This window comes from Chlamydomonas reinhardtii, chromosome 4 (assembly GCF_000002595.2).
Source record: "Chlamydomonas reinhardtii strain CC-503 cw92 mt+ chromosome 4, whole genome shotgun sequence".
Lineage (NCBI taxonomy): Eukaryota > Viridiplantae > Chlorophyta > Chlorophyceae > Chlamydomonadales > Chlamydomonadaceae > Chlamydomonas > Chlamydomonas reinhardtii.
In genome coordinates, this window is record NC_057007.1 from 2,586,816 (window position 1) to 2,608,860 (window position 22,045).

The 22,045-nt window shown below is 64.6% G+C and overlaps 2 protein-coding genes across 2 annotated transcripts; one reads left to right on the forward strand and one right to left on the reverse strand.

Moving 5' to 3' along the window:
* Position 1: 1 nt before the first annotated feature.
* CHLRE_04g222600v5 (uncharacterized protein) lies at positions 2-3,567 on the reverse strand. The gene is made up of 7 exons (XM_043061929.1): positions 3,243-3,567; positions 2,882-3,102; positions 1,819-2,683; positions 1,547-1,655; positions 1,344-1,464; positions 979-1,169; positions 2-515 (listed from the first exon to the last, which is right to left on the reverse strand). Exons 1-7 carry the CDS (start codon positions 3,299-3,301, stop codon positions 489-491), a joined length of 1,593 nt encoding a protein of 530 aa, XP_042925281.1. The 5' UTR covers positions 3,302-3,567; the 3' UTR covers positions 2-488.
* Positions 3,568-3,707: 140 nt separating this feature from the next.
* CHLRE_04g222650v5 (uncharacterized protein) lies at positions 3,708-22,029 on the forward strand. Its single transcript, XM_043061930.1, has 21 exons — positions 3,708-3,903; positions 4,101-5,377; positions 5,578-6,564; positions 6,907-8,427; positions 8,940-12,359; positions 12,478-13,336; positions 13,531-13,772; positions 14,060-14,511; positions 14,692-14,922; positions 15,159-15,370; positions 15,679-15,794; positions 16,223-16,468; positions 16,769-16,849; positions 17,027-17,190; positions 17,476-18,790; positions 19,231-19,299; positions 19,507-19,560; positions 19,813-19,973; positions 20,193-20,277; positions 20,615-20,809; positions 21,046-22,029. Exons 2-21 carry the CDS (start codon positions 4,148-4,150, stop codon positions 21,289-21,291), a joined length of 11,886 nt encoding a protein of 3,961 aa, XP_042925282.1. The 5' UTR covers positions 3,708-3,903; positions 4,101-4,147; the 3' UTR covers positions 21,292-22,029.
* The last annotated feature ends 16 nt before the right edge of the window (positions 22,030-22,045 follow it).

Here is a 22,045-nt window from a genome sequence, read left to right on the forward strand (position 1 = left end):
GACCAAACGGCAGCTTTCCATTAGATCCTAGCTGAGCTGGGTCTAAGGGTCACATATGGCCTCACACATGCTCACCAAAGGTTGACTCAGGAATTGTTACTGAAGAGCGCAGTTTGCGCAAGCGGGTGCCACTGAAGGAAAAGGCGTGCTTTCCAGGGAGGCCCATTGAGCTTTGAGGCCTCTTATCGTTCACGCGATCCTGCCACCGCGACATCCAACCATGCGCAAGCCTTTCCAAACATGCTACTTTGGCAGACGCGACCTCCGTACGTGTGCCTGCCTTCAGGCCTTTAACAAGATTACCAACTGCTGGCAACTCCCGATTGTATCAATGTACCGTATACACATCACAGGCGCCCATCCTGTCGTGTTCCCAGTCTCCATCCATACTCAACATCATAACACAGCATCTGCTCAGGCCTTTCAGGGTATTCCAGCGCGGCGCAACAGTCGCATTTATGGAAGCCTTTTTGCGCCCCCGCATCTTGCTACCCATAGTACGATGCGCCATCTCTCTGCGTGTGGAGCAAACAGGGAACGAGGTTTAGGTAGGGCTGGAGCTGCGGCAACACATCTGAGGACTAAATCAACAAGGGCCGAACATAAGAAGGCCAGAAACGGCCAGAACCTAAGGTGCATTGAATGAAAGGATGCGCGCGCGTGTGCCCCTGCCCCTGCCCCTGTAATCCTGCCCCTGCCCCTGTAATCCTGCCCCTGCCCCTGCCCCTGCCCCTGCCCCTGCCCCTGCCCCTGCCCCTGCCCCTGCCCCTGCCCCTGCCCCTGCCCTGCCCATGCCCCTGCCCAAGCCCTGCCCGTGCCCTGCCCATGCCCTGCCCATGCCCTGCCCATGCCCTGCCCATGCCGTGCCCCTGCCCTGCCCTGCCCCTGCCCCTGCCCTGCCCCTGCCCCTGCCCTGCACGGCCCCAAAGCCGCGCCGGCCGCGGCGCTGCCCCGGCCCCCAGAAGCCCACTGGCTCACCGGGCAGCATGACGGGCCGCTGTGCAGCGCATACGCCAGCTCTTGAGGGCTGAGGTCACTCATGCTACCCTCACTCAGCGTAAAGCACAGCTGCGGGCTGTTCTGCTCGACATACTCGGGCGCCCAGCCAAGGACAACACTCAGCACGGCGCCCTGCTGCCCGTCTCTCGCCTCATGCACCCGCCACAGCTCTGCGCGCGCCATAAAGCACCGGCATTGCGGTCAAGCGAGTCCTGGGGAACCGGCTGCCTTAGGCTGCCTCGTACCTGCATTGTTGCTGTCTGATCTACCCAGCGCACACGTTAATGGCATGCAGTGCGGAGCGTGGACCAGCATGGCAAAACACACCTGCTATTGGTACTTACGTGGTCGCATTTCCAGTAGCGTCCCGTTCAGCATGATCGACACTGCACGAAGACGCCCTCGCTTGTCGAGTTCAGTCACCAGGAAATCCACTTTATCAAGGGCAGACGTGCAACTTGGATCCTGTATAGGTGGCGCGGGCACGTATGATCAGCGAGAGGAAGTACACGCAGTGTCGTGCGGTGTTGCAGCGAGCGGAACTTACCGCTGTGGACGCATCGCGCACTCTTAGGTTTAGACAGTAGCTGTTGCTGTCGGCAAGGAGCGTCATCAGGGGGTCCGCATAGAACTGCGTATTGGCTTGAACACCGCAGCTGCAGGCATGCAAGTAAGGGGATTCGTTTGGCCATGCACGGGATTCGGTATGGCAATGGAGTACAGGGTCATTCCACGCGAGCAGGATGGTAGCGTTAGCCCCATATATAGGCCTGGCAGCGGACAACGACAGCATGCACTGTTCTGGTGGCTGGCACTCACCTGCAGAAAGGGAACGCCGACGCGAGCTCCGTTGGGGCGCATGCAGATGTCGCTCTGCCAACAAACAGCACGTTCCCCTTCTCGTCCTCCAAATCCACAGTTGGCGTACCTTTATCGGCCAGGGCCAGCGGGCAAGCATCTGCAACGCCGTACACGCCCCCCGCAGTATCCAATCTCCCCGGTTGATCCTGGACCCGACTCAGGTATACTGCCAGTTGCCCCATGTCGAGCTGATCAGCCCCGCCCGTCTGGTTCAAACAAACCTCAAACGTCGAGTCATCCTTGCAACTCATCGACCCGACGATTGCATCTATTGAAGCATCGATACCGGCGTCCGCTAGTATCTCGTGAAGTGTGTCAAGCACCCCCTCCGCAAACCCCTGAGCCACACGGCAGCGCGTGCCACTCGTGTCGTCCCCGAAGAACGACCACCCAGCGCGCGAACCCCCATCCAGCGCCCACCACAGCCGGTGGCCTCCGCGCTGCTTGCAGCTCTGCGCAGTGCCCCCCCCGCTGCCGCCCGCCTCTGGAGCAGTAAACACGGGGCAGCACTGCTCCGTGCTGTCCACCAGCGCCAGCGTCCAGGGCAGGGCCCCAGCACCCACGCCCGCGCCCAACCCCGCCGCCGTGGTCCCAGCATCTCCACCGGACATCAGGGCCCGCCAGTCACACGCTGGCGCTGTTGCCACGTCATCAAGAGTGATGCACAGGCTCGTGGGGCCGCTGAGCGGGCCGCTGAGCTCCCGAAAATCCCGGACCACCACGGCTGCCGGGCTCTCGCGCATCACCGCGCGCCCCTCGTAGGTCACGCGGCCGCCAGAGAGCAGCTGCGCAGTTGCGGCGAAGCCGCCAGCACAAGATCCATCTGCAACCCATGCGGGGCGGAGTAGAATGTTAAACTGCGCTCGGGTCACGGGTCGGCAGCACGCGTGTACTGCCGTTGTGCCGGCGCCCCGCGTGCGCTCTGATTGCACCAGGCCACCACAACAGTGCGTGGGCGTCAAACCACCGCACTTACAGAATGCCCCCCAGGCCCCACAGGCTCCTGAATTTGTGCACTCACTCGCTTGCAGCACAAAGCTGGAGATGTCATGGTCGCAGCAGGAACCCGCGCACGTGGCAGCTGGCAGCGGTGTGTACGTTACGTCCCAGCACCGTGTGCGGCCCGCAGCACCGCCAGCAGCACCGCTCGGCGCTAATGCAGCACTGAAGGGGCTGACAGAGCCCTGGCAGAAGGCCTCTCCCAGTGGAAAGCTTTGCGCTGCGCCCGGCTGGAGCCGACTCCTGCGGACAAAGCGCCAGGTGATTGGCCAACGGACCCCGGCGTAGCGGCGGGTTAGCGGGCACGGTTTCTGACGCTACCAGGGCGCTTTATGGGTTCCAAAGTGTGAGTACTGTGTGCTGATTTGTTCACACCCACTTACAGTCCACACGCTGACAGCACCAGCAGCAAAGACCAGGTGAGCATGTCACTCCCCGGCATCCTCCGCAGCTCCCCCGTAACTCATGAGACAAGTAAAGGTGTCATGCTGCAATTTAACTGTGGTTACGTAGCTCAAACTCCCCAGAACCAATTTGTCTTGGCGACCAAGCAGCGTGTTATAGCGGTCCCCAATCAAGCTTCAATTATATATTTGGACTCGATACAACACAAATCACCGCCTGGCTCGGCCCTGAAATCGCACATTCATGGACCGCCGTCCGAGCCCGCCATTTTGCAATGAGCCCCTTTTCGCTGTGCGACGATGGCATACTGTAAATCTGTGTCATCTGTAGTCTTTTAGTCACAAGGTTCAGCGGCCATAACTGCGCGCACCGACAGCCCGCTTTTGGGGCTTGGCCACCAGCTTTTTCACTGTTTCTTCATGCTTTGCAAGGCCACACACCTTTTTCATTTGCAGGACACACTACTTTACCTATCGGCATCTTAGGATAGTAAACAGTGTGCATAGCAGGTCCAGAATGTTTTCTTAGTTTGAGCAGCTCAGCGTCGTCGACAGTGGCGGGGCACCAGCGCTATGGAGTTTGCTCTTGGCATGCTGCTTGTCGCCTTGCTGCCGCTTCATCACGCGATGGCGGCGACCGGTAAGGCGTTTAGTGGTCCTAGCTAGGCAGGCTGGGGGCCGCTGGCGTGCCCCGGAGCCTGCAGCCCGGCCAGTTGCCACAATTGCCAGCGCCACAGGCCATCAACTAGGGACACCTCTGCATCAATTGTCTAGTAATCCAATGCACACTCACACAGGCACATTTCCCCCATCTCACTAAACCTGCCATCCTCGCAGCGTTGGAAGTGAGCTGCCAGGTTGTAATAGGCAGCCTGCAGCCAACAATGCAGACAGCGCCATTGGCACCTCCCCCATCCCCCTTCCCTCCTCCTCCTCCGCCACCTCCCCCGCCTCCCCCTCCCTTGCCGTCGCCCCGATCACCTCCCAGCTGGCCCCCCGAATCCTTCCCGCCGCCTATCGAGGTTCAACCTCAGCCTTCCCCATCTCCGCCTCCCGCTGACGATGGCTCATCGGACTCTACTTCGCCTCCCGAAGCACCTGAGGTCACCCAGACTGCAAACGTGCAAACCGCTAGCATCTTTTGCGACGGCCTCGACGGCTCGGCCGCAAACGTTACCGTGTATGTCGGCGAGGCGCTTTACAACTACCTGTGGCTCCGCAAATGGGCATCGACACGGGGCGTGAACCTAGTCAAGGGCCGTGCCTTTGCCGGCACCGCCGCGAGCGGCTTGGCCGCCTCACATGAGCAGTCGTCCAACCACAACAGCCCATTCATGGAGGACTGGGGCGTCACGTTTGTTAATCTCGCACACCTCAACCTTGACGGTTCCAGCATTACGGACCTGCCGCTCAGCCCCGTGGCGCCGCTGCTCCAGTGCCTCAACTGCAGCCGCGTGTCAGCCGCAGGTCTAACCCTGGCACGGCTCACAGGCAGCTCGGGGCGGCCCCCGTTTCCTGCAGCCAACGGCGGCGCATGCCCCGCCGCCGCCACCTCGCCCGCCGACGCCGTGGCGGCGGCAGGCCTGGCGGGGCAGCGCTTGCCCGCGTACGGCGCAATGTACGTCACAGGCGCGTCTGCCGTACACCTGGTATCCTTCACGTGTACGGACGTTACAGAGGCGCATGGCTTCGCCTGTGTCAGTTTTGAACTGGTTGCGCCCGCGGCAGCAGCGCCGGACGCGGTGGGAGGTGGTGTTGACGTGGGAGGAGGCGGCGGTGCAGGAAGCGGAGCGGGAGCGGGACCGGCCGGGGAGGAGGCATCGACTGGCGCCGCCGCTGCAGCCGCCGTGTTTCGATGTGACGGCTGCGTCGTACAGCGAAACCGTGTGTCATGGGGCGAGCCGGAGCCAGCCGCCGCCACCGGGATTGGGGCCAGTGGCGTGTCCGGGAGCTCGGCGGTGGGCCGCGGGGCGGTGGTGCTCCGCAGCCGCGCCGCCGCCGCCCTGCAGACGGGAGCGGAGGTGGAGGTGGCGGCGGTGCTGAACGACTGCAGCTGGGACGGCAACCACGGCGGCGCGGGCGCGGCTCTGTCCGCCGATGCCGGCGTGCGGCTGGTGAGCACGTGTGGGGCCCTGTGTGTGTGGGGTGGGGCTTTGTTGGGAGGCGGCGATGGAAGCCCGACTTTAGCATCCTTATGCTGCGCGAACACAGAGGAATACGCGTGGACACGATTTTGCCCCTCCCCAGACCGGCGTCAAACCTTACCCGTGTTGGCAGAAGACAACATCCGCACGCACCACTTCACTGCCTGCAGGTGTCGCTGGCCATCGCGCGCAGCCGCCTGGCCCACAACTTTGCAGAGCTGGGGCACGGCGGCGCGCTGCTGCTGGAGGGCGGGCTGGGCTCGCTCACCCTCACCGGCGGCAGCATTTTCGCCAACAACTCAGCCAGCGGGTTCGGCGGCGCTGTGGCTGTCGGCGCGGCCTTCGTGCCGGGATTCAGCCTGCCTGCGGCCTCCGGCACCGCCGCCTCCGGTGCCTTCGGCGCTGCTGATGCGCTAGGGGAGCTGGTGGTGGAGGGCGGCAGTTTGGTGCAGGAGAACCGGGCGCTGCTGGGTGGAGGCGGCGTGTTCGTGAACGGCTCGCTGGGCGTGCTGGTGGTGTCCGGCGACGGCAGCGGCGTGAGCGGCAATGTCGCGGACTGGGGAAGCGGCGGCGCGGTGTTGGTGGCAGGAAGATTGGGTGCGCTGACGCTGTCTGGCGGCGGCGGCGGCGGCGGCCGCGGAGGTGCTGGTGGCGGAGGTTCCAATGGCGGCGCCGGGGGCGACGCGGCAGTAGCGGCGACGGTGGCGGCAGGGTTTTGCACGCTGTGCGGCAACAGCGCGTACGACAGCGGCGGCGCGATCTACGTGGCTGGCAGTACAGGCAGTAGCACCGGCAGTAGCAGCACTGGCAGTGGCAGTACAGGCAGTAGCAGCACCGGCAGTAGCACCGGCAGTAGCAGCACGGGTAACAGCGCCGGCGGCAGTAGCAGCGTGGCTGCCGGCGTGGTCATTGAGGTGGGGTACGGGGCGCGCGTGGAGGACAACACAGCTGTGAACGGCGCGGGTGGTGCGCTGTGCCTGACCGGCGCCGTGGCACGCCTGCGAGTGGCGGGCCCCGGCACGCGCCTCCTCCGCAACGCCGCCGCCCTCACCGGCGGCGCAGTGATGGTACGGCAGGGGGGCGTGTCTGGATCCATAACGTTGGCGGACGGAGCGGTGGTGGCCAACTGCAGCGCGCGCAAGGGCGGCGCTTTCAAGGTGATTGGGCAGGACCAGGGATCGGGGGTAGTTCATCTGCAAAATCCAAAGCATGCAAAACAAATAAATCCAAGCTTGGGGGGTGTCGGAGACGTGTCAGGGTGTTTGGGTTGGGTGCCAGCGTGTCACCAGGCGCACGTGGCCGTGTGCATGTGCATCTTCACGCACAAGGGTCAGGGAACGGTACGGCGAGGCCATCGCTTGAGAATGTGATGCCACATGACTCTACCCCCTGCAACCACAACTCCAAACCGTCACGCACACACATACACGCACACACTCCCACACACACACACACACACACACACACACACACACACACACACACACACACACACACAGGTTGACGGCGATGTGGGCTCACTGCTCATCACTGGCGGCGCCCGCCTAGACGCAAACAACGCCACCCGTGGGCCCGGCGGCGGCGCACAGGTCGAGGGCCGCCTGACACTGCTGCTCCTCAGCGGCGGCGGCAGCTCCGCCTCCGGCAATGCCGCCTTTCTCCGCGGCGGCGCGTTCTACGTCGGCGGCGGGCTTGGATCGGCGGTTGTGGAGGCGGGCGCGGCGGCGGAGGACAACGCGGCTCAATTTGCCGGCGGCGCGCTAGGCGTGGATGTGGGCCTAGGAAGCTTGACGGTGCGCGGCGCCGGCAGCAGCATCAGCCGGAACACGGCGACGTTGGACGCGGGCGGCGGCGTCTGGGTGCGTGGCGACCTCGGGGAGCTTAAGGTGTCGGCGGCGGCGCGGTTGGCGGAGAACTTCGCGCTGAACGCCGGCGGCGGCGTGTACGTCAGCGGCGGGCTGGCCGGCGGCGGCGTGTGGGTGCTGGACGGCGGCGCCATTGACGCCAACCGCGTGTCGCGCAGCCGCGGCGGCGGGCTAGCGGTGCGTGGCAACATGTCCAGCTTGACGCTGGCGCGTGGCGGCAGCATCTCTGGCAACACCGCAGGCGACGTCGCGCCGCCGCTGAGTGCCGGCGCGCGGAGCCACATGCCTATGGCGGCGGGCGTGTGGGTGGGCGGCGCGGTGGGCGCGATCCGGATCTGGGACGGCAGTCGCATTAGTAATAACATCGCTCGGAAAGGCGGCGCGGCGATCTATGTGGGAAACCCGGACGACGCGGCGGGATCTGGGGGATCGGGGCACGTGGGATCGCTGGAGCTGACTAATGGATCCTGCATCTGCGACAACCTGTCTGGCGTTATCCCGGATGACGGGTCACGCCACGCCGTGGTTTTCATCGCCGGCCGCGCCGGATCCATCCGGATCCAAAACTCCTCCGTCTCCCGTAACCGGGTGCCGTACGGCGACTCGGTTTCGTTGCCGTACGGCACCACGCACGGCGGCGCGCTGCTGGCGTGGCAGGGCGTGGGGAGCTTCGTGGCAACTGCCGGCAGCGACCTGTCTGACAACGCTGGCGGTGACGGTGCCGTTCTGTGCGTGCCTGACCAGCCCGCCAGCCCCACCTCCACCACCGCCCTCACCTCAGCCGCCGCCTCTGCTTCGGATGTAACCTCTGGAAGCATTGTAAGCGCTGCCGCCGCCAACCAGACCGCGGCGGCGGCGGAAGCGGCGGCGGCGGCGGCGGCCAGGTTTTACGCAATCGGCGAGTTCGTTCTCGAGGGCAGCCAAATGGAGCGAAACGTGGCGCGCGGCGCCGGCGGCGCTTTGTGGAGCATGGGCCGAGTGGGGCGCGTGCTGATCTCTGGGGCCAGCAGCGTCAGCGGCAACCGTGCCGACGGCACACCTGGCGGCGGGGCGGTTTACCTAGGGCTCCACCTGTTGAGCAACGTGACGATTGTGGACAGTGTGGTGGCTGCCAACGCGGCGACGCAAGGGTCGGGCGGGTTCCTGATGCACCAGGTGTGTGTGTGGGGGGGGGGGCTGTGTGTGTGTGTGTGTGTGTTAAAAAACGAAACGAAAGCCCGCCCAACAGCTGTGTGTGTGTGTGTGTGTGTGTGTGTGTGTGTGTGTGTGTGTGAGGCTGTGTGTGTGTGGGGCTGTGTGTGTGGGTCTAGATGTGTGGGTGTGGGTGTGGGGTTGGGGGTGTGGGTGGGTGTGGGGGTGTGGGGGGGATGTGGGTGTGGGTGTGGATGTGGGCGCCGGCGTGGGCGTTGGTGTGGGTGTGGGCGTGGATGTGAGAGAATCTGTGCGTGTGCGTGCGCGTGTGTGTAGGAGGCGTGTGTGTGTGGGGGGGTGGCGCAAGCACATAATGAACTGCTCGGCTGTGGGGACGCGCGTGGCCCTGTGTGTGTGATGGTAGTGCCGGCGGTTGATGTGCCGTGCAGTGCCATCCCGCCGGCGGCTCCCCATTCTTTTCCAGCCTAGCTACTTCCTCACCCACCTTGCATTCACCCTTGGCTGGTCACACGCAGGTGAACGCCACAGGAGTTGAGGAGGTGGCGGCGCGCCTGCCGCCCCTCCTGGCGCCAGGCACCATCAGCACCAACCACACCGGCTCCGCCTCCTCCGCCTCCTCCACCGCCTTTCCTGCATCCGTGCTGACGCTGCTCCGCTCCAATGTCACCGACAACGTGGCCGTCCGGGACGGCGGCGCGTTCATGTTTGACATGAACGTGTCCGTCCCGCTCCTGGGTGCAGCCACCAAGCCTGGTGCGACCGCAGCCGCGGCGGCGGCGGCGGCGGCTGCTGCGGCGGCGCTGGCGGCGCGGCCTGGGCCGCCGCTGCTGCAGCTTCGGGTGGAGGGCAGTGAGCTGAGTGGCAACTGGGCTCGCATCGGCGCCGGCGGCGCGGTGGCAATGCTGAACGCGCTGCCCTCGACTGTGGCGACCGCAGGCAATAGCAGCAACACGAACAGCAGCGATTACAGCGCGCAACAGCAGCAGCAGCAGCAGCAGCAGCAGCAGCAGCAGCGGCGGCGGCTGGCGGACGTGTGGCTGGGCTTCGAGCTTCTCATAGTCGGCGGCAGCCAGCTGCGTCGCAACCGGGCCGGCGACGACTCGGTGCGGTTCGAGCAGTCGGTGGAGGACGTCAGCCCGCTGGCCGGTCAAGGAGGCGCCCTGTTCCTCTGGGCACAGCCCACCACCACCACCACCACCTTCGCCACCACGACCACCACCCTCCACGCAGCAGCAGCACCAGAGGACGGCGGCTCCAGGGGCAGTGGCAATGCGTCGGCTGCCGACAGCGCCGCCTGCGGCGGCTCCGCCGCGCAGCTGGCGCAGCAGCAGATGGCGGCGGGCATGGGCTCGGTGGAGGGGGCGGTGGCGTGGCCGGCGGGCAGTCGCGCCTGCCGGCTGTATGTGGAGGGCGCGACGCTAGCGGACAACCAGGCCACGGGGGGCTACGGCGGCGGCGCGGCGGTGGTGAACTGCGCTGTGGCGGTGCGCCGCAGCCGCTTTGCGGGCAATGCCGCCACACTGCGGGGCGGCGGTCTGGCGTTTGCGGACTATGGGCTTCCGGCTGAGGCGGTGGCAGCGGCGGCGGTGGGTGCTGCTGCGAAAGGGGAACCGGGGGATTGTGGCGGCGGCGGCGGCGTGGTGGCGGACGCGAATAGCAACGGCAGTGCTGTGGATGCGGTGACAGCCCGGCACCTGTTGCAACAGCCACAGCCACAGCCACAGCCACAGCCACAGCCACAGCCACAGCCACAGCCACAGCCACAGCCACAGCCACAGCCACAGCCACAGCCACAGCCTGTGCACAGCTTGTGGTTGGACATCAGCAGGTCTGACTTTGAGTCCAACTCCGCCGTGGGAGGTGGCGGTGGTTTGTTTGTCGAGGTCAACACCACGGCCGCCGCGCGCCTAGCCGACAGCAGCCTTACCGGGAACAGCGTGCCTCGCGAGGGCGGCGGCGCGCTCATTGTCGTGGCTGCTACTGCCGCTTCTGCTGCTAGTGCTACTGCTACAACAAATGCTGCTGATCTTAATACTACAGCCACCAACGGCTCCTTGCCGAGCAGCAACGGCAGTGGAAGTGGCAGTAGTGGCAGCAGCAGCAATAGCACCAGCGTGGCCAATGCTGCTACAGCCGCGGTGACGGTGCTGCGTGTGAGCTGTGTGGGGAACCAGGCGGGAGAGGCGGGGGGCTGTCTGGCGGTGCGGGCGGCGGCGCCCGGCGCGTCGGTGGCGGTGCAGGAGCTGTGGGCGACGGCCAATGCGGCGGGCAGCGGCGCGGGCGTGAGCGTGTCGGGTGTGCGTGGGTCAGCCGTGACAGCCGACGGCTGCATTTTTGAGTCCAACACTGCCCAGACGACGGGTGGCGGTTGGGCCACCGGTGCCAGCTTCCCCGCTGCCGGCGGCGCCAGCAATGATGCTACAGCCGGCGCCGACATAGCAGCAGCAGCAGTAGCAGCAGTAGCACCAGCCGTGATGTCGGTGCGGCTGAGTAACTGTAGCTTCCGCGGCAACAGAGCATTGCTGGGTGGCGGCGCGGCGTTCGTGCCGGACCCGGCTGTAGCATCTTTGGTGCAGAGCTGCAACTTCACGTTGAACTCAGCGTCTGGGTCAGGTGGCGGCGTGGCGGTTGATGGCTCGGTGCGGCCTGGTGGAAGCGTTATAGTGAGCGGCTGTGCCTTTGACTTCAATGAGGCCTTGGTCAGCGGCGGCGCCGCGCACGTGCTGGCGGCGGCGGACGGCGGCAGTAGCAGCAGCGGCAGTGGCAGCAGCGGCAGTAGCTGCGGCGGGCTGCTTCAGCTGCTGGACGGCTGCAGTCTCAACTCCAACACCGCGGGTAGTACCGCGGGCGCGGTGATGGTGGAGGTCGGCTTCGGCAGTAGCAGCAGCAGCAGCAGCAACAACAGCAGCGGCGGCGGCAGTAGCAGTGCCCTGGCCCTTCCCGCTGCTGGAAATGCTAGCACCGATGCCAGTACCACCACCACTGTCAACACCTGCCTGCTGCAGCCGGCACTGCGGCTGCAGGACGCGAGCGTCTCTGCCTGTTCCGCCCCACTCGGCGGCGCGGTGTTTGTCGCCGCCGGCGCCGTTGCGCTGCTCAACAACAGCCGCCTTATTAATAACAGCGCCACAATCTCCGGCGGCGCAGTGGCGGGCGTAGGCTGCGGCGCGCTGCGCATGACGGGCTGCGAATTGGTTGGGGGCGACGCAAAGCTGTCGGGTGGCGGCGTGTTTGTGGATTCGTGCGGGCTGGTAGTTGTGGACCGGAGCGTACTGCGCAACAACTCCGCGTCAGCCGGCGGCGCCGTCCACGTGTCCGGCCTGCGCTCCAACGCCAGCAGTAGCAGCAGTAGCAGTTCCAGCAGCAGCGCCGGCAGTAGCAGCAGCGCCGGCAGTAGCAGCAGCACCGGCAGTAGCAGCAGCACCGGCAGTAGCAGCAGCACCGGCAGTAGCAGCAGCACGCTGCCCGTGGTGCTACTGCACCGCGTTGACATGTCGGGTAACCGGGCATCAGGGGTGTTTGGCGACGCCTCTCTCCTAGATGTCAACTATCCCAGTTACGCCGGGTTTCTGCCGTACGGGTCGCACGGCGGTGCCGTACTCGTCAGTAACGTTATCGGTGTGGCCATCAGTGGCAGCGACGTTGCCTCTTCAAACACGGCCGAGGTGGGGTCCGCAATTGCGTCCACCCAGCGCTGCGACGGCAGTAGCAGCAGTAGCAGCAGCAGTAGCGGCGTTGAAGCAGGCGGGCTGGTGGCGCTGGCGGCGCTTTCGGCGGCGGCGGCGGCGCAGCAGGCGGCGGCGGAGGGCGGGCTGGTGTCTGAGGCGGCGTGGCGGGCGGCACTGGGGGAGCTGCGGCGGGCGCTGGCTGCGCGGTGTGCGCTGCTCACCATTGCCAACACCCACCTACCCATGAGCGATGACAATGGAACCAAGGTGGGTTTGTGGGTAGGAAGACATCCGGGCTCTTATTATGATGCTGCGATGCCCTCCCCACCCGGTCTTATACGCCCTGCCATGTATGGCTGGGGATGCTTGTGTGTGGTCGCCACAGGCTGAGGGCGGCGTGGCGTTGCCTCCACTGCCGGCGGTGTGGATGGAGGACCTGCGTGCCACCTCCCTGGAGGCCCGGTGCAGCCTGACCATGGACGGCAGTAGCAGCAGCAGTAGCAGCGGCAGTAGTAGCGGCAGTAGCAGCGATGACGGGGGCATCTCCAGCATTGCAGACATGGTGCAGCAGTCGCTGGCGGAGATGCCCGCCCCCAATACTGCGCTGGCAGTGGCAACAGTAGCAGCAGCCGGAGTGCCGCCACCAGCAGCCGCTGCCTTTGCGGCGGCGAACGGCAGCAGCGGTGTGGCTGTGAGCACCATCAGCATGCGCACGCGCATCACGCTGGGGACGCTTCTGCAGATGCTTCACAATTGCGTCCGTGGCGGCGGCGCGATCGCCAGCAGCAGCAGTAGCAGCAGCAGTAGTAACAACACCAGCGCAAACAACACTAACCGTAGCAGCGTTACACTGGAGGCCTCAGGCGTGAACTCAGTTGGCAGTGGCAGCAGCAGCAGTAGCAGCAGTACTGCCCAGGTGGCTATAGCAGTGTCCGCCACGCACCTGCGTGTCGCCTACGTCACCGATGCACTGCTCCTAGCCAACATCAGCGGTCGCGTGCGGCCGGCGTTCCAGACCTCCGCCCAAGCCCCGAGCCAGCAGCAGGAACAGCAGCAGGCTTCGGCAGTAGCAGATGCACTGGCTGCAGGCGCTGCCGCGGGCGAGCCGTCTGACGGCAGTAGCAGCAGCAGTAGCAGCACGGCCCTGGCGGCCGGCGCGCTGGCGGGGCTGCTGGTTGCGCCGGGCGGGCGATTCGGGCTGCGGCTGCAGCTGCACGACGGTCTGGGCCAGCCTGTGGCAGTGGGTGAGTGGTGCGGCGCGGCGGCAGGGCACGTAGACGCGGCTGCAACTTGGGAGCTGAATGTGACATATTGTGGCCGTGAAAAATGTGGACGTGTGGAAACGGCTGTGCATGTGTGTGCTTAAGGCTTAAAGGCTGTGTACGCTCCACGCGTGCTACCGTTGTGCTGACGTGGCCCCTCGCCCGACATGCTGCAGACATCCCCAAGTACGACATACGGCTGGATCTAATCCGCATGGACGACAACGCCTCAACCGTCGCCGGCTCAGCCGCCGGCGGTACGGCAACTGCCGTACTGCGCGGTGCCGACTTCCCCGTAACCACCTCGTACGGCGTGGCCACGTGGGACGACCTGGAGGCTTACGGCTGGCCGGGGCGGCACGTGCTGCGAGCCCGGGCCGAGGTCTCGCTCGACGCCGTCGGCCCTCGGGCCTACCCGGTGCGTGGCGTGGCGGGGCGGGGCATAGTTTGGCAACCGTGCCGAGGCAAGGGGGAACTGGGGCGTGGCACGGTGGTTTGGCACGGTGGTTGGCACAGTAACTTGCATGCATGGCCCAGACTCGGGGCTTTGTGAGTTTGCTGGCGTGGGCGTGGCGTGGCGGGTTTGCACGCCGCGTAGCCTTGCTGGGGCCTTGCTCCCCGCCTGACGGCGCCGTACACCGGCAAAGTCACGCCCGCCTAGCCTTGCCAACTGGCTCTTGACTCCGTTCGCTTGCGCGCCCGCAGATCTCGACGCTGCGCATCCCGCTGGTCCTGGTGCCCTGCGAATTGGGACAAGAGCTGCAGCAGGCCCCCGGCAGTGGCAGTAACGGCGGCGGCAGCGATTCAGCCGTCGTGCTCACGTCATGTAGGCAGTGCCGGCGCGACCAACTAGGACTGTGGAATGACACGCGCCCCCCGCTGCCGTCATCATCACCGCCCCCCGCCGGTGCCAGCAGCACCAGCACCAGCAACAGCAGCGATGCCGGCGCCGGAGCCGGCGCAGCTGCCGGCGTCAATGCCACAGCCGCCATTCTGGAGGCACTGGCGGGCGCCGCCGCCGTGACACGTGACCTGCTGGGGCTCAGCACGGAGGCAGGCGCGGACGACGCGTGCGATGCATGTTGTGTGCCGTGCCCCGACGGCGCCACGTGTGCTGGCGGCGCGCTTCTCATTCCGCAGCCCGGCTACTGGCACAGGTGGGCGGCATGTTGCCCATACATCTCTTGCTTTGATACTAGTCGTGCTTAGGCGTGCTTGGCATCTGTGGCCTCCGTCTGCACACCGGCTTGCATGCTGCGTGTCCTTACGTACCGTACCATTCCTCTCGCTCCGCGCGCGCCCGCGCGCCGTGCCTTCTGCCCCGCTCGTTTCTGCAGCGCTGCCAACTCCACAGCAGTGCACGCCTGCATCAACCCCGCCGCTTGCGGCGACGGCTGGGACGAGTCGGAACCCTGGAGCAAGTCTGTGGAGGCCACCCTGGCGGCCGCGGACCCAGACACGTTGGTCTGGAGCCAGGCCCAGCCGGCCCTGGCACTCGCGTACGCGGCCGTTGACATCATCACGTCGGACCCGCGGTCGAGGCTGCTGGGCAGGTGCCAGCAGTGGTGGTGAGTTGCTTGGAGCATGGCGCCGAGGCTATGCCGTGCATTGCACGTGCTGCCGGTTTTGTTACATTTCAGCTCTACAGTGCTAAGAGGCTTTGCCGTGCGCTGTATACGCGCTGCTGGATGCGGGTCGAGGCGGCGGACTGTGCCACCTGAACCCTGGTAGCTTTTTGTCGCTTCCGTCGCTCGTGCTCTCTTATGCTAACCGCCGCCTGCTTTTACGTCGTGCGCGCGCGCAGGTACCATAACCTGCCGCCGCAGCAGTCGCGTGCCTGGGCCGCCGCCGGCTACTCCCCAGCCCTCACAGCCGCTGGAGCCGTGCTTTCACTGGAAGGCAGCAGCAGCAACAGCAGCAGCGGCAACGGTCCACCGCCGCCCTGGTGCCAGCTGTACGGGGGTGGGGCCGACCCCAGCAGCTATCTGCAGCTGCAGTGCGTTGAGGGCTACACAGGTGAGCGAGCAAGCGACCGAGCGAGCGAGCAAGTGACATATCTGCTACTCTGCTGTAACTCGCTGCACGCCACATCACGGACGCTGCTGTGGCGCTTCAGCGAGCTAGCTAGCGGAACACGCATGTAATGGATGGGAGCGGAAATTCTGTCACTTACGACCCTTTTGCTTCTGTCCCATCACCATCAGTCCACCACCGTAGACGCCCCTGCAATCCGGGCCGAGCAACTTCCCTACCTCACTACTCAACCCAATCTAACGCGTGAATCTAATCCCAGCCCAACGCTATATCTGCCCGGTCCCGAACAGGCAACCTGTGCGCCACCTGCCAGCCCGGCTACACACTTGGCCCCGACTTTGACTGCTCGCCCTGCCCCAGCATGGCGCGGACCATCACGCTGGGTGTGCTGGCGTTCTTTGGCACGGTAAGAGTGACACGGTGGGAGTGACATGGTAAGAGTGACACGGTGGGAGTGACATGGTATGAGTGACACGGTAAGAGTGACACGGTGGGAGCGGCATGGTAAGAGTGACACGGTGGGAGTGACATGGTAAGAGTGACACAGTAAGAGTGACACGGTGGGAGTGACATGCACCGCGACGGGCTACGTCTGCAAGAGGCTGGGCTAGGGAAGGGGGAAACGGGGAACGCGGAGCGTAATGGAGCGGGAAGCGTGAACGGGGGCGGGATGCACGGATCACGGGGGCACGGGCCGCGGCAGTAGTTCATGGTGTGTCGGGCGAAAGTCGCGTGGTGGTGAGCGGTGGGACAGCGTTTGTGTGCGTGCGTGGGATGTTGGTACGTGCTGACCCCCACCCCTCCGCCGTCATACCCCGACATGTGCGGCTACAGGTGCTCTTGATCGTGTACACCACCTTCACAAACATGGCCCAGGACTTTGAGGAGATTTCGATGAAGCTGGAAGCCGAAAAGGTGAAACGCAAGGCCAAGAAAGCCAGGAAGAGAGCGGAAAAGGAGCAGCTCAAGAGCGTCGAGAAGGCCGCTGAACCGGCGGAGAAGCATGAGGAGAAATCCGCAATGATAGGGCACGACTACGACGATGATGAAGACGACTTCAGCGCGTCAGATGTTCTGAAGGTGTGTAGCAGCAGTAGGGCTTGGTGGTCGGTGGAGATGCGCGGTGTGGCGCATGAGCGAGGGCATGGGAATGCATACACGGCGACACGGTACGTGGCGTGGCGTGGGTTTGGGGTGCGTCGCGATACAAGGGCAGCTTAAGTTGCACCGCAACGGGAGCTGCCCCTGCTAACCTACTGCCCCACACACGTGCTAATCTTGGAACTTTCTATCACATGCGCCACCACACGCACGCCTGTACGCTTCAAATGATGACCACAACACACGCGCGCCTGTATGCTTCAATTGATGACCACACAGGCCATCATCACGCACGCCCAGTTCTACATCATCGTCACAAAGCTGGGCATTTCCTATCCCCACGTCGTCACCAAGTACCAGGTGTGCAATCCACTCGTCCCCCTGGGCATCCACGCCGCTGCCGGGCACATGCTCACGTTCCCATCATATCCATTCAACAGCCGACACCGACGCGAAGTCCTGGAAGAAGGAGCGCATAAGCGTGCCCCTGTCGTGCCCCTGCCATGACTCATGCCTCTCACCATGCCACTCACGCAGGCCGCCGTGTCTGCATTCACTGGCGCCGAGAACTACGTCGCCTACAGCCCCACCTGCCTCACACCCGACTCGGGGCCGGAGGGCCAGGCCTCCACCGCCGTGGCTCTGGGCCTGCTGACGCCGTGTGTGGCCACGGCTGTGGCCGCCTTGCTGTGGGCGGCAAGGTGCGAGTGGGCGGGCCCGGCGGGCAGCGTGGTTGATTGGTTGGTGGGTTGGGAGAAACGGGTGCAGGAGACAGGTTGCAGCCGGCAGTTAGGAGAAGCCGGAGGGATGCGGGGTCGACACTCGACAGGATAGGTAGACGGCTGCAATACGGCGCACACAATGCAAAGCAGCTAGCACCACTCATCATCCGGCAGCTGCTGGCGCGGCTGCCATGACCGTACGTGTGTAGTCAACCCTCACGTGTACGGCATGTGACGTGTGTGCTGTGCTGGCGCTGCTTGCAGGAGGCTTACCCTCAACCAGAGCCACCACCACTGTCCGCCACCAGTGCCGGGCAGCTGCGTCGGCGGGGCGGCCGGCAGCAGCTCTCCCGACATCAGCCGCAGCGCCACCCGCGGCGCCTCAGCAGCAACAAACGCTTGCAACGGCGACAACGCAGCAGCCCCAGCAGCAGCGGGACCCGCAGCTCCCACCGGCGGGGAGGACCGTCGGGAGGCGCAGGCCGCGGCATCTGCGGCGGATACGGCAGCTGCGCTACTTCAACAGGAGGCTGTGACCAGCGGCGTATCCGCAGCCCTGGAGCTTCAAGAAATCCATGCATACGTGCCTTTGCCCGTGCCTATCGACAGCGCCGCCGGATTAGAGATTCTCAGGGACTCTCACGCGCTGGCAAGCTTTCACACGTCTCGCTCAGCGACCCCGCGGACCCACACAGCCGCCAACACGCCGAGGGGCCCCCTGTCAGCCTTCGCCACGCCGATACGCTCTCAGCCCCACCACCACAGCGCCCATCCCGCCGCTGGCGAGGCATCATCCGTCGCTCGCAGCAGTGTCGGTCACGGCAACCTCAACGGCAGCTGGCGCGGCTCTGGGCTGACCGGGGGGCCTCAGAGCGCTGAGCGGGATCCACGTGTGCCGCCGCCGCCGCCGCCGCCGCCTGCTGGTGCCGCCGCTGCCGCCGCCGCCGCCGCCGCCGCCGCCGCCGCTACCGGTGCCGCTGGCCCCGTTGCTGAGTCGCTGCAGGAGGAGGGTGCCGGGCGCGGGGCCGTGCCAGAGGATGTTGCAACAACAGCAGCAGGCGTCGTGGGGATTGCGCTGTGGAGCTCCAACAACCATGCCGGCGGCGGCAGCAGCACCTGGCTGGACGTGCTGATGGCGGCGCCGCAGCCGCAACCCCCACCCATCGCTGCTGCCGCCTCTGCCAACGGCGCGCCTGCCTCTACCTCTGCCGCTGCTTCCTACGCCGCCGCCGTCGCAGGCGCCGCCACACCGCCGGCTCCTATGCCAGTCGGCGACGACGACGGATACGCCCTCCAGAGGGCTGAGAAGGCCACGGCGGCGCAGCCGCCCGGCGGCTCCGCCGCCGCTGGCGCCTCGGAGCGCGCAGGCGCCGCCGCCGCCGGCATAAGGAAGGGCCGCGGGTGCTGGAATTGGGAGGCGCACAAGGCAAAAGCGCATGCATGGGTGATCCACACGAAGGACCAGCTTCGTCACCCGCTCCGAGGTGTGGCGTACGCGGACTCCAAGCTGCCCGTGCTGAAGCAGCTGTGTGTACTGCTAATCGTGGCGTCCTTCATCCTCTACCCCTCGCTAGCCCAGGTGTGTGTGCGTGTGTGCGAGGTCGTTTGGTCGCCGGTCTGCGGGCCTGTCGCTGGTACGCCGGTGGCGGCTTGTTGGGCGGGCAGGAGCGGGGGCGAGTGGCGGCAGGGGATCCAGGTACTATATGGCGTGTGCGTTACACGCTGTGCTGTCCTCAGCAGCATGACAGCTACTGCATGGGCGCTGATCCTGCTGCAGCCCGAAAGCACACGCACGACCACGCGTCCTGCAGCCGGCCATCCAAGGACCTACATGTCTGCCGCCATAGCCCCCTGCCGCGCCGCCTCCTGCCGCACCCCCCCCCCCCCCCCACATACCTCCCAGCCTCACTGCCCCATTGCCTTGCTTGCTGTTCCGCCACCCGACTGCCCCACCGCCCGACCCATATGCCCTTGTTGCCGCCGCTGCCGCCACCGCCGCCGCCGCCGTCGCCGCCGCAGGTATCGCTGTCCATCTTCGCCTGCTACGAGCTCGACACTGGCGCCGGCACCTTCCCAGAAAACCAGCTGGTGAGCAGGCCTTCAGCCGGGGCGCGCGCAAAACGTACCGCATCGCGTGTCGTGCTGCGAAGCCATAAAATCTTTGGTAATCGCTAATTTCACCTTCCTGTTGTCGTGCTCTCTTGCCCCCTCGTCTACCACTTCATTAACTAGTCATGAATGTACCCCCCCCTACGACTTCACTTCGTAAACTTAATGCATGTAACCCCCCCGCAGACGCTTTCGTCAGACGGCTGGTGGCTGCGAAACATGAACCAGCGCTGCTACACGGTGCGTGCTTGAGGGTGGGTGTCATTTTCTTGCCAGGATTTCCTCACGTGCAAGCCACCCGTGCGCCGCTTGTGCATCTCCAAACGCGCCGCGGACAAGCACCAATGAGTCCACGTACAGCTCCCTATCACCGTTGCCATAAGCGCGCCTTTCTCCGGTCCTTTCGCTGCGTATCTTGCGCGCCTCCACGTTTCGGTTGCGCCTGACTCAGCCTGCTCTGCCGGGGCTGTTATCCACCGTCGTCATCCACAGGGCCTGCACCGCTCCCTGTACCTGCCCATTGGCATCGTGGCGGTGATTGTGTTCTGTGCGGCGCCGCCTCTGAGCTACTTCCTCATCACGTTCGTCAACAAGGACCGTCTGCAGAAGCCAGGCATCCTGGTCCAGTTCGGCTTTCTGTACCAACAGTACAGGTGCGCCGTCGCGTGCAAGAAGGGTGGCCAATAGAGTGCGGATGAGAGGCGTGCTTAGAAATGGCTTATGGGATGATGTGTTTGGGTTGTCTGCCCATGCAGCGCTCTCGCAACACCTAAGCGCGGCACTTGTAGTCGACGGTGCGCACACCTGACTAACCCAGAATGGGCTAAGCTAGAACGTGTTTTGCAACGCCGCGCATGTTCCGTTGTTCGCAGGCGGGGCTGGCACTGGTGGGGAAGTGTCCGCCAGCTGCAGACCCTGGCGCTGGTGGTAGTGGAGGTTTTCGGCAGCGCCGTGTCGGTGAGTGCCCACCGTGCATACGTACTGCGCAGGATGAGCCGCTCGTAGTGTTACAGACGCACATGAGCACGTGGTTGTGTGGGCCCGTAGCTTGTATGTGCCTTTTTTATGGCCTTGCTGCGCGTGAAAGTTGGACACGGGAAGGGGCTGCCTTCACCTATGTTGCTCAGCCTCGTGCCCTCGTGCCCTCATCCCAAGCGGACTAAACCCTTCCCCTTTCCTCGCTACTCCCCCCCCCCAATGCCGTCATCTCACCATGCATGCCTGGAAGAAACTATCCCCCAAACCTCAATCCTTCCCCCTAAAACCCGCTTCCCCCGCGCCCGCCTCCCGCCAGACCCTGAGCCAGTCGCTGATGCTGCTGGCGGTGCTCATCCTTTTCTCCATGGTCAATATGGCGTGTCCCGCCGAGAGATCCAAAACACTGCGCATGATCGAGTTCCTATCCACCGCCGTGCTGTGCCTCACCATTACGCTGTCGCTGTACTTCATCCAGATCCCAGACGACCAACAGCTGTCCGACGCCGCGATGGTGGGTCCGGGCTTTGGGTTTGCGAGGTTGGGAGGTTAGAAGCTTGGGGGTTTGGGAGTTGGGCACGCCTTTGGCCGAGCATCTTTGGTATCCTGCATGCACACACTCACGCTTGGCACCAAGCACTGTTAGCCCGCCTCGAGCGTGTGCATACCTGACAAACACACGCGTACCGTACGCACAACGTTGATTCAACCGCGTCTAACCCCGTACGTCCCCATGCTTTCGCTCGGCAGGCGGCGGTTGGCATTGTAATCGTGGTGATCAATGTGGCCCTCGTTGCGGGCTTTGTGATGGTAATGCTCAAGTCGGGGCCCGTCGTGCCCAAGCGGGTGCAAAAGGCGTGGAAGAGGTTCCGCAAGCAAGCCAAGCACAAGCTGAAGGTCTTTGGCTGCTGCTGCAAGGGCGGCGTGTGTGCATTATGGAAGGGTGGTAAGGTAGATGGAAATCAAGAATCAGACCGCAAACCTGCCGTTGTTTAGGCGGGGGTTTCCACGCTCACATACAGAGAGCATCGCTTGTTGTACCGAAGTATACTGTTGATTCGTTCATTTACAATGCATTGGGGATTGGCAACTAAGCACGTGTGCTTTGGGTCGGGAGGGGGTGGGTGGGTGGGTTGGGAACGGGTCGTGGGGTAGCTTACGAACCCGTCATGGCAGGTAGCAAGGCGGGTCCAGTGGAGGGTCAAACCAAAGGGCTGTCGCCAGCTGAGGTTGAGTTGCGGAATCGACGCGACCGTCACGCGCACTGTGATAGGTGCCGGTGCAGCGGGAGCTTTGTGCGCGTGGACATGTGTTGGTGCAGACAAGGGTTAGGGTCGACACTGTGCCATACATCTGTGTGGGAGGCATCACATAGGACACATAACCCGACAATCCGAGAAGAGACAGTTCAGACCATATGGCGTATGTGTGTATGTGCGCGCTGCATACAGTACTGTAGGCGGCTAATGTGCGTGCGTGTGATCACGCATGTGTGCCAAAGCAAGCACAGGGGGGAACGTGTGCGTGAGCGTGTATGGGAAGTGAGTAGGCGAGGCAAGGAGCTGGCACGGACATGCGGTCCCACAGGCAAATTATTGAGGACTGCGTAAGGGCGCGCATCTCACGCGTATGCCTGCCTACTTTTGTACTGCCATCAATGATGGCATCGAGTGAAGCTGCTCGCACCTGAATTGCTGGCTGTACGAGGCTGTACTCCAAGGGACTTAGCCCCATTAGGACTGCCACGAGG

Excerpts from the sequence above, each read along its gene's own strand:
- CHLRE_04g222600v5 (XM_043061929.1), bottom strand. The coding sequence starts at position 3,301 with ATGCCGGGGAGTGACATGCTCACCTGGTCTTTGCTGCTGGTGCTGTCA. Across the intron at positions 1,656-1,818 it reads TCGGCGTTCCCTTTCTGCAG|CTGCGGTGTTCAAGCCAATA; the intron begins GTGAGTGCCAGC and ends GCATGCCTGCAG. Across the intron at positions 1,170-1,343 it reads GCTACTGGAAATGCGACCAC|AGCTGTGGCGGGTGCATGAG; the intron begins GTAAGTACCAAT and ends TGGCGCGCGCAG.
- CHLRE_04g222650v5 (XM_043061930.1), top strand. The coding sequence starts at position 4,148 with ATGCAGACAGCGCCATTGGCACCTCCCCCATCCCCCTTCCCTCCTCCT. Across the intron at positions 8,428-8,939 it reads GCGGGTTCCTGATGCACCAG|GTGAACGCCACAGGAGTTGA; the intron begins GTGTGTGTGTGG and ends GGTCACACGCAG. Across the intron at positions 15,795-16,222 it reads TGCTGGCGTTCTTTGGCACG|GTGCTCTTGATCGTGTACAC; the intron begins GTAAGAGTGACA and ends GTGCGGCTACAG.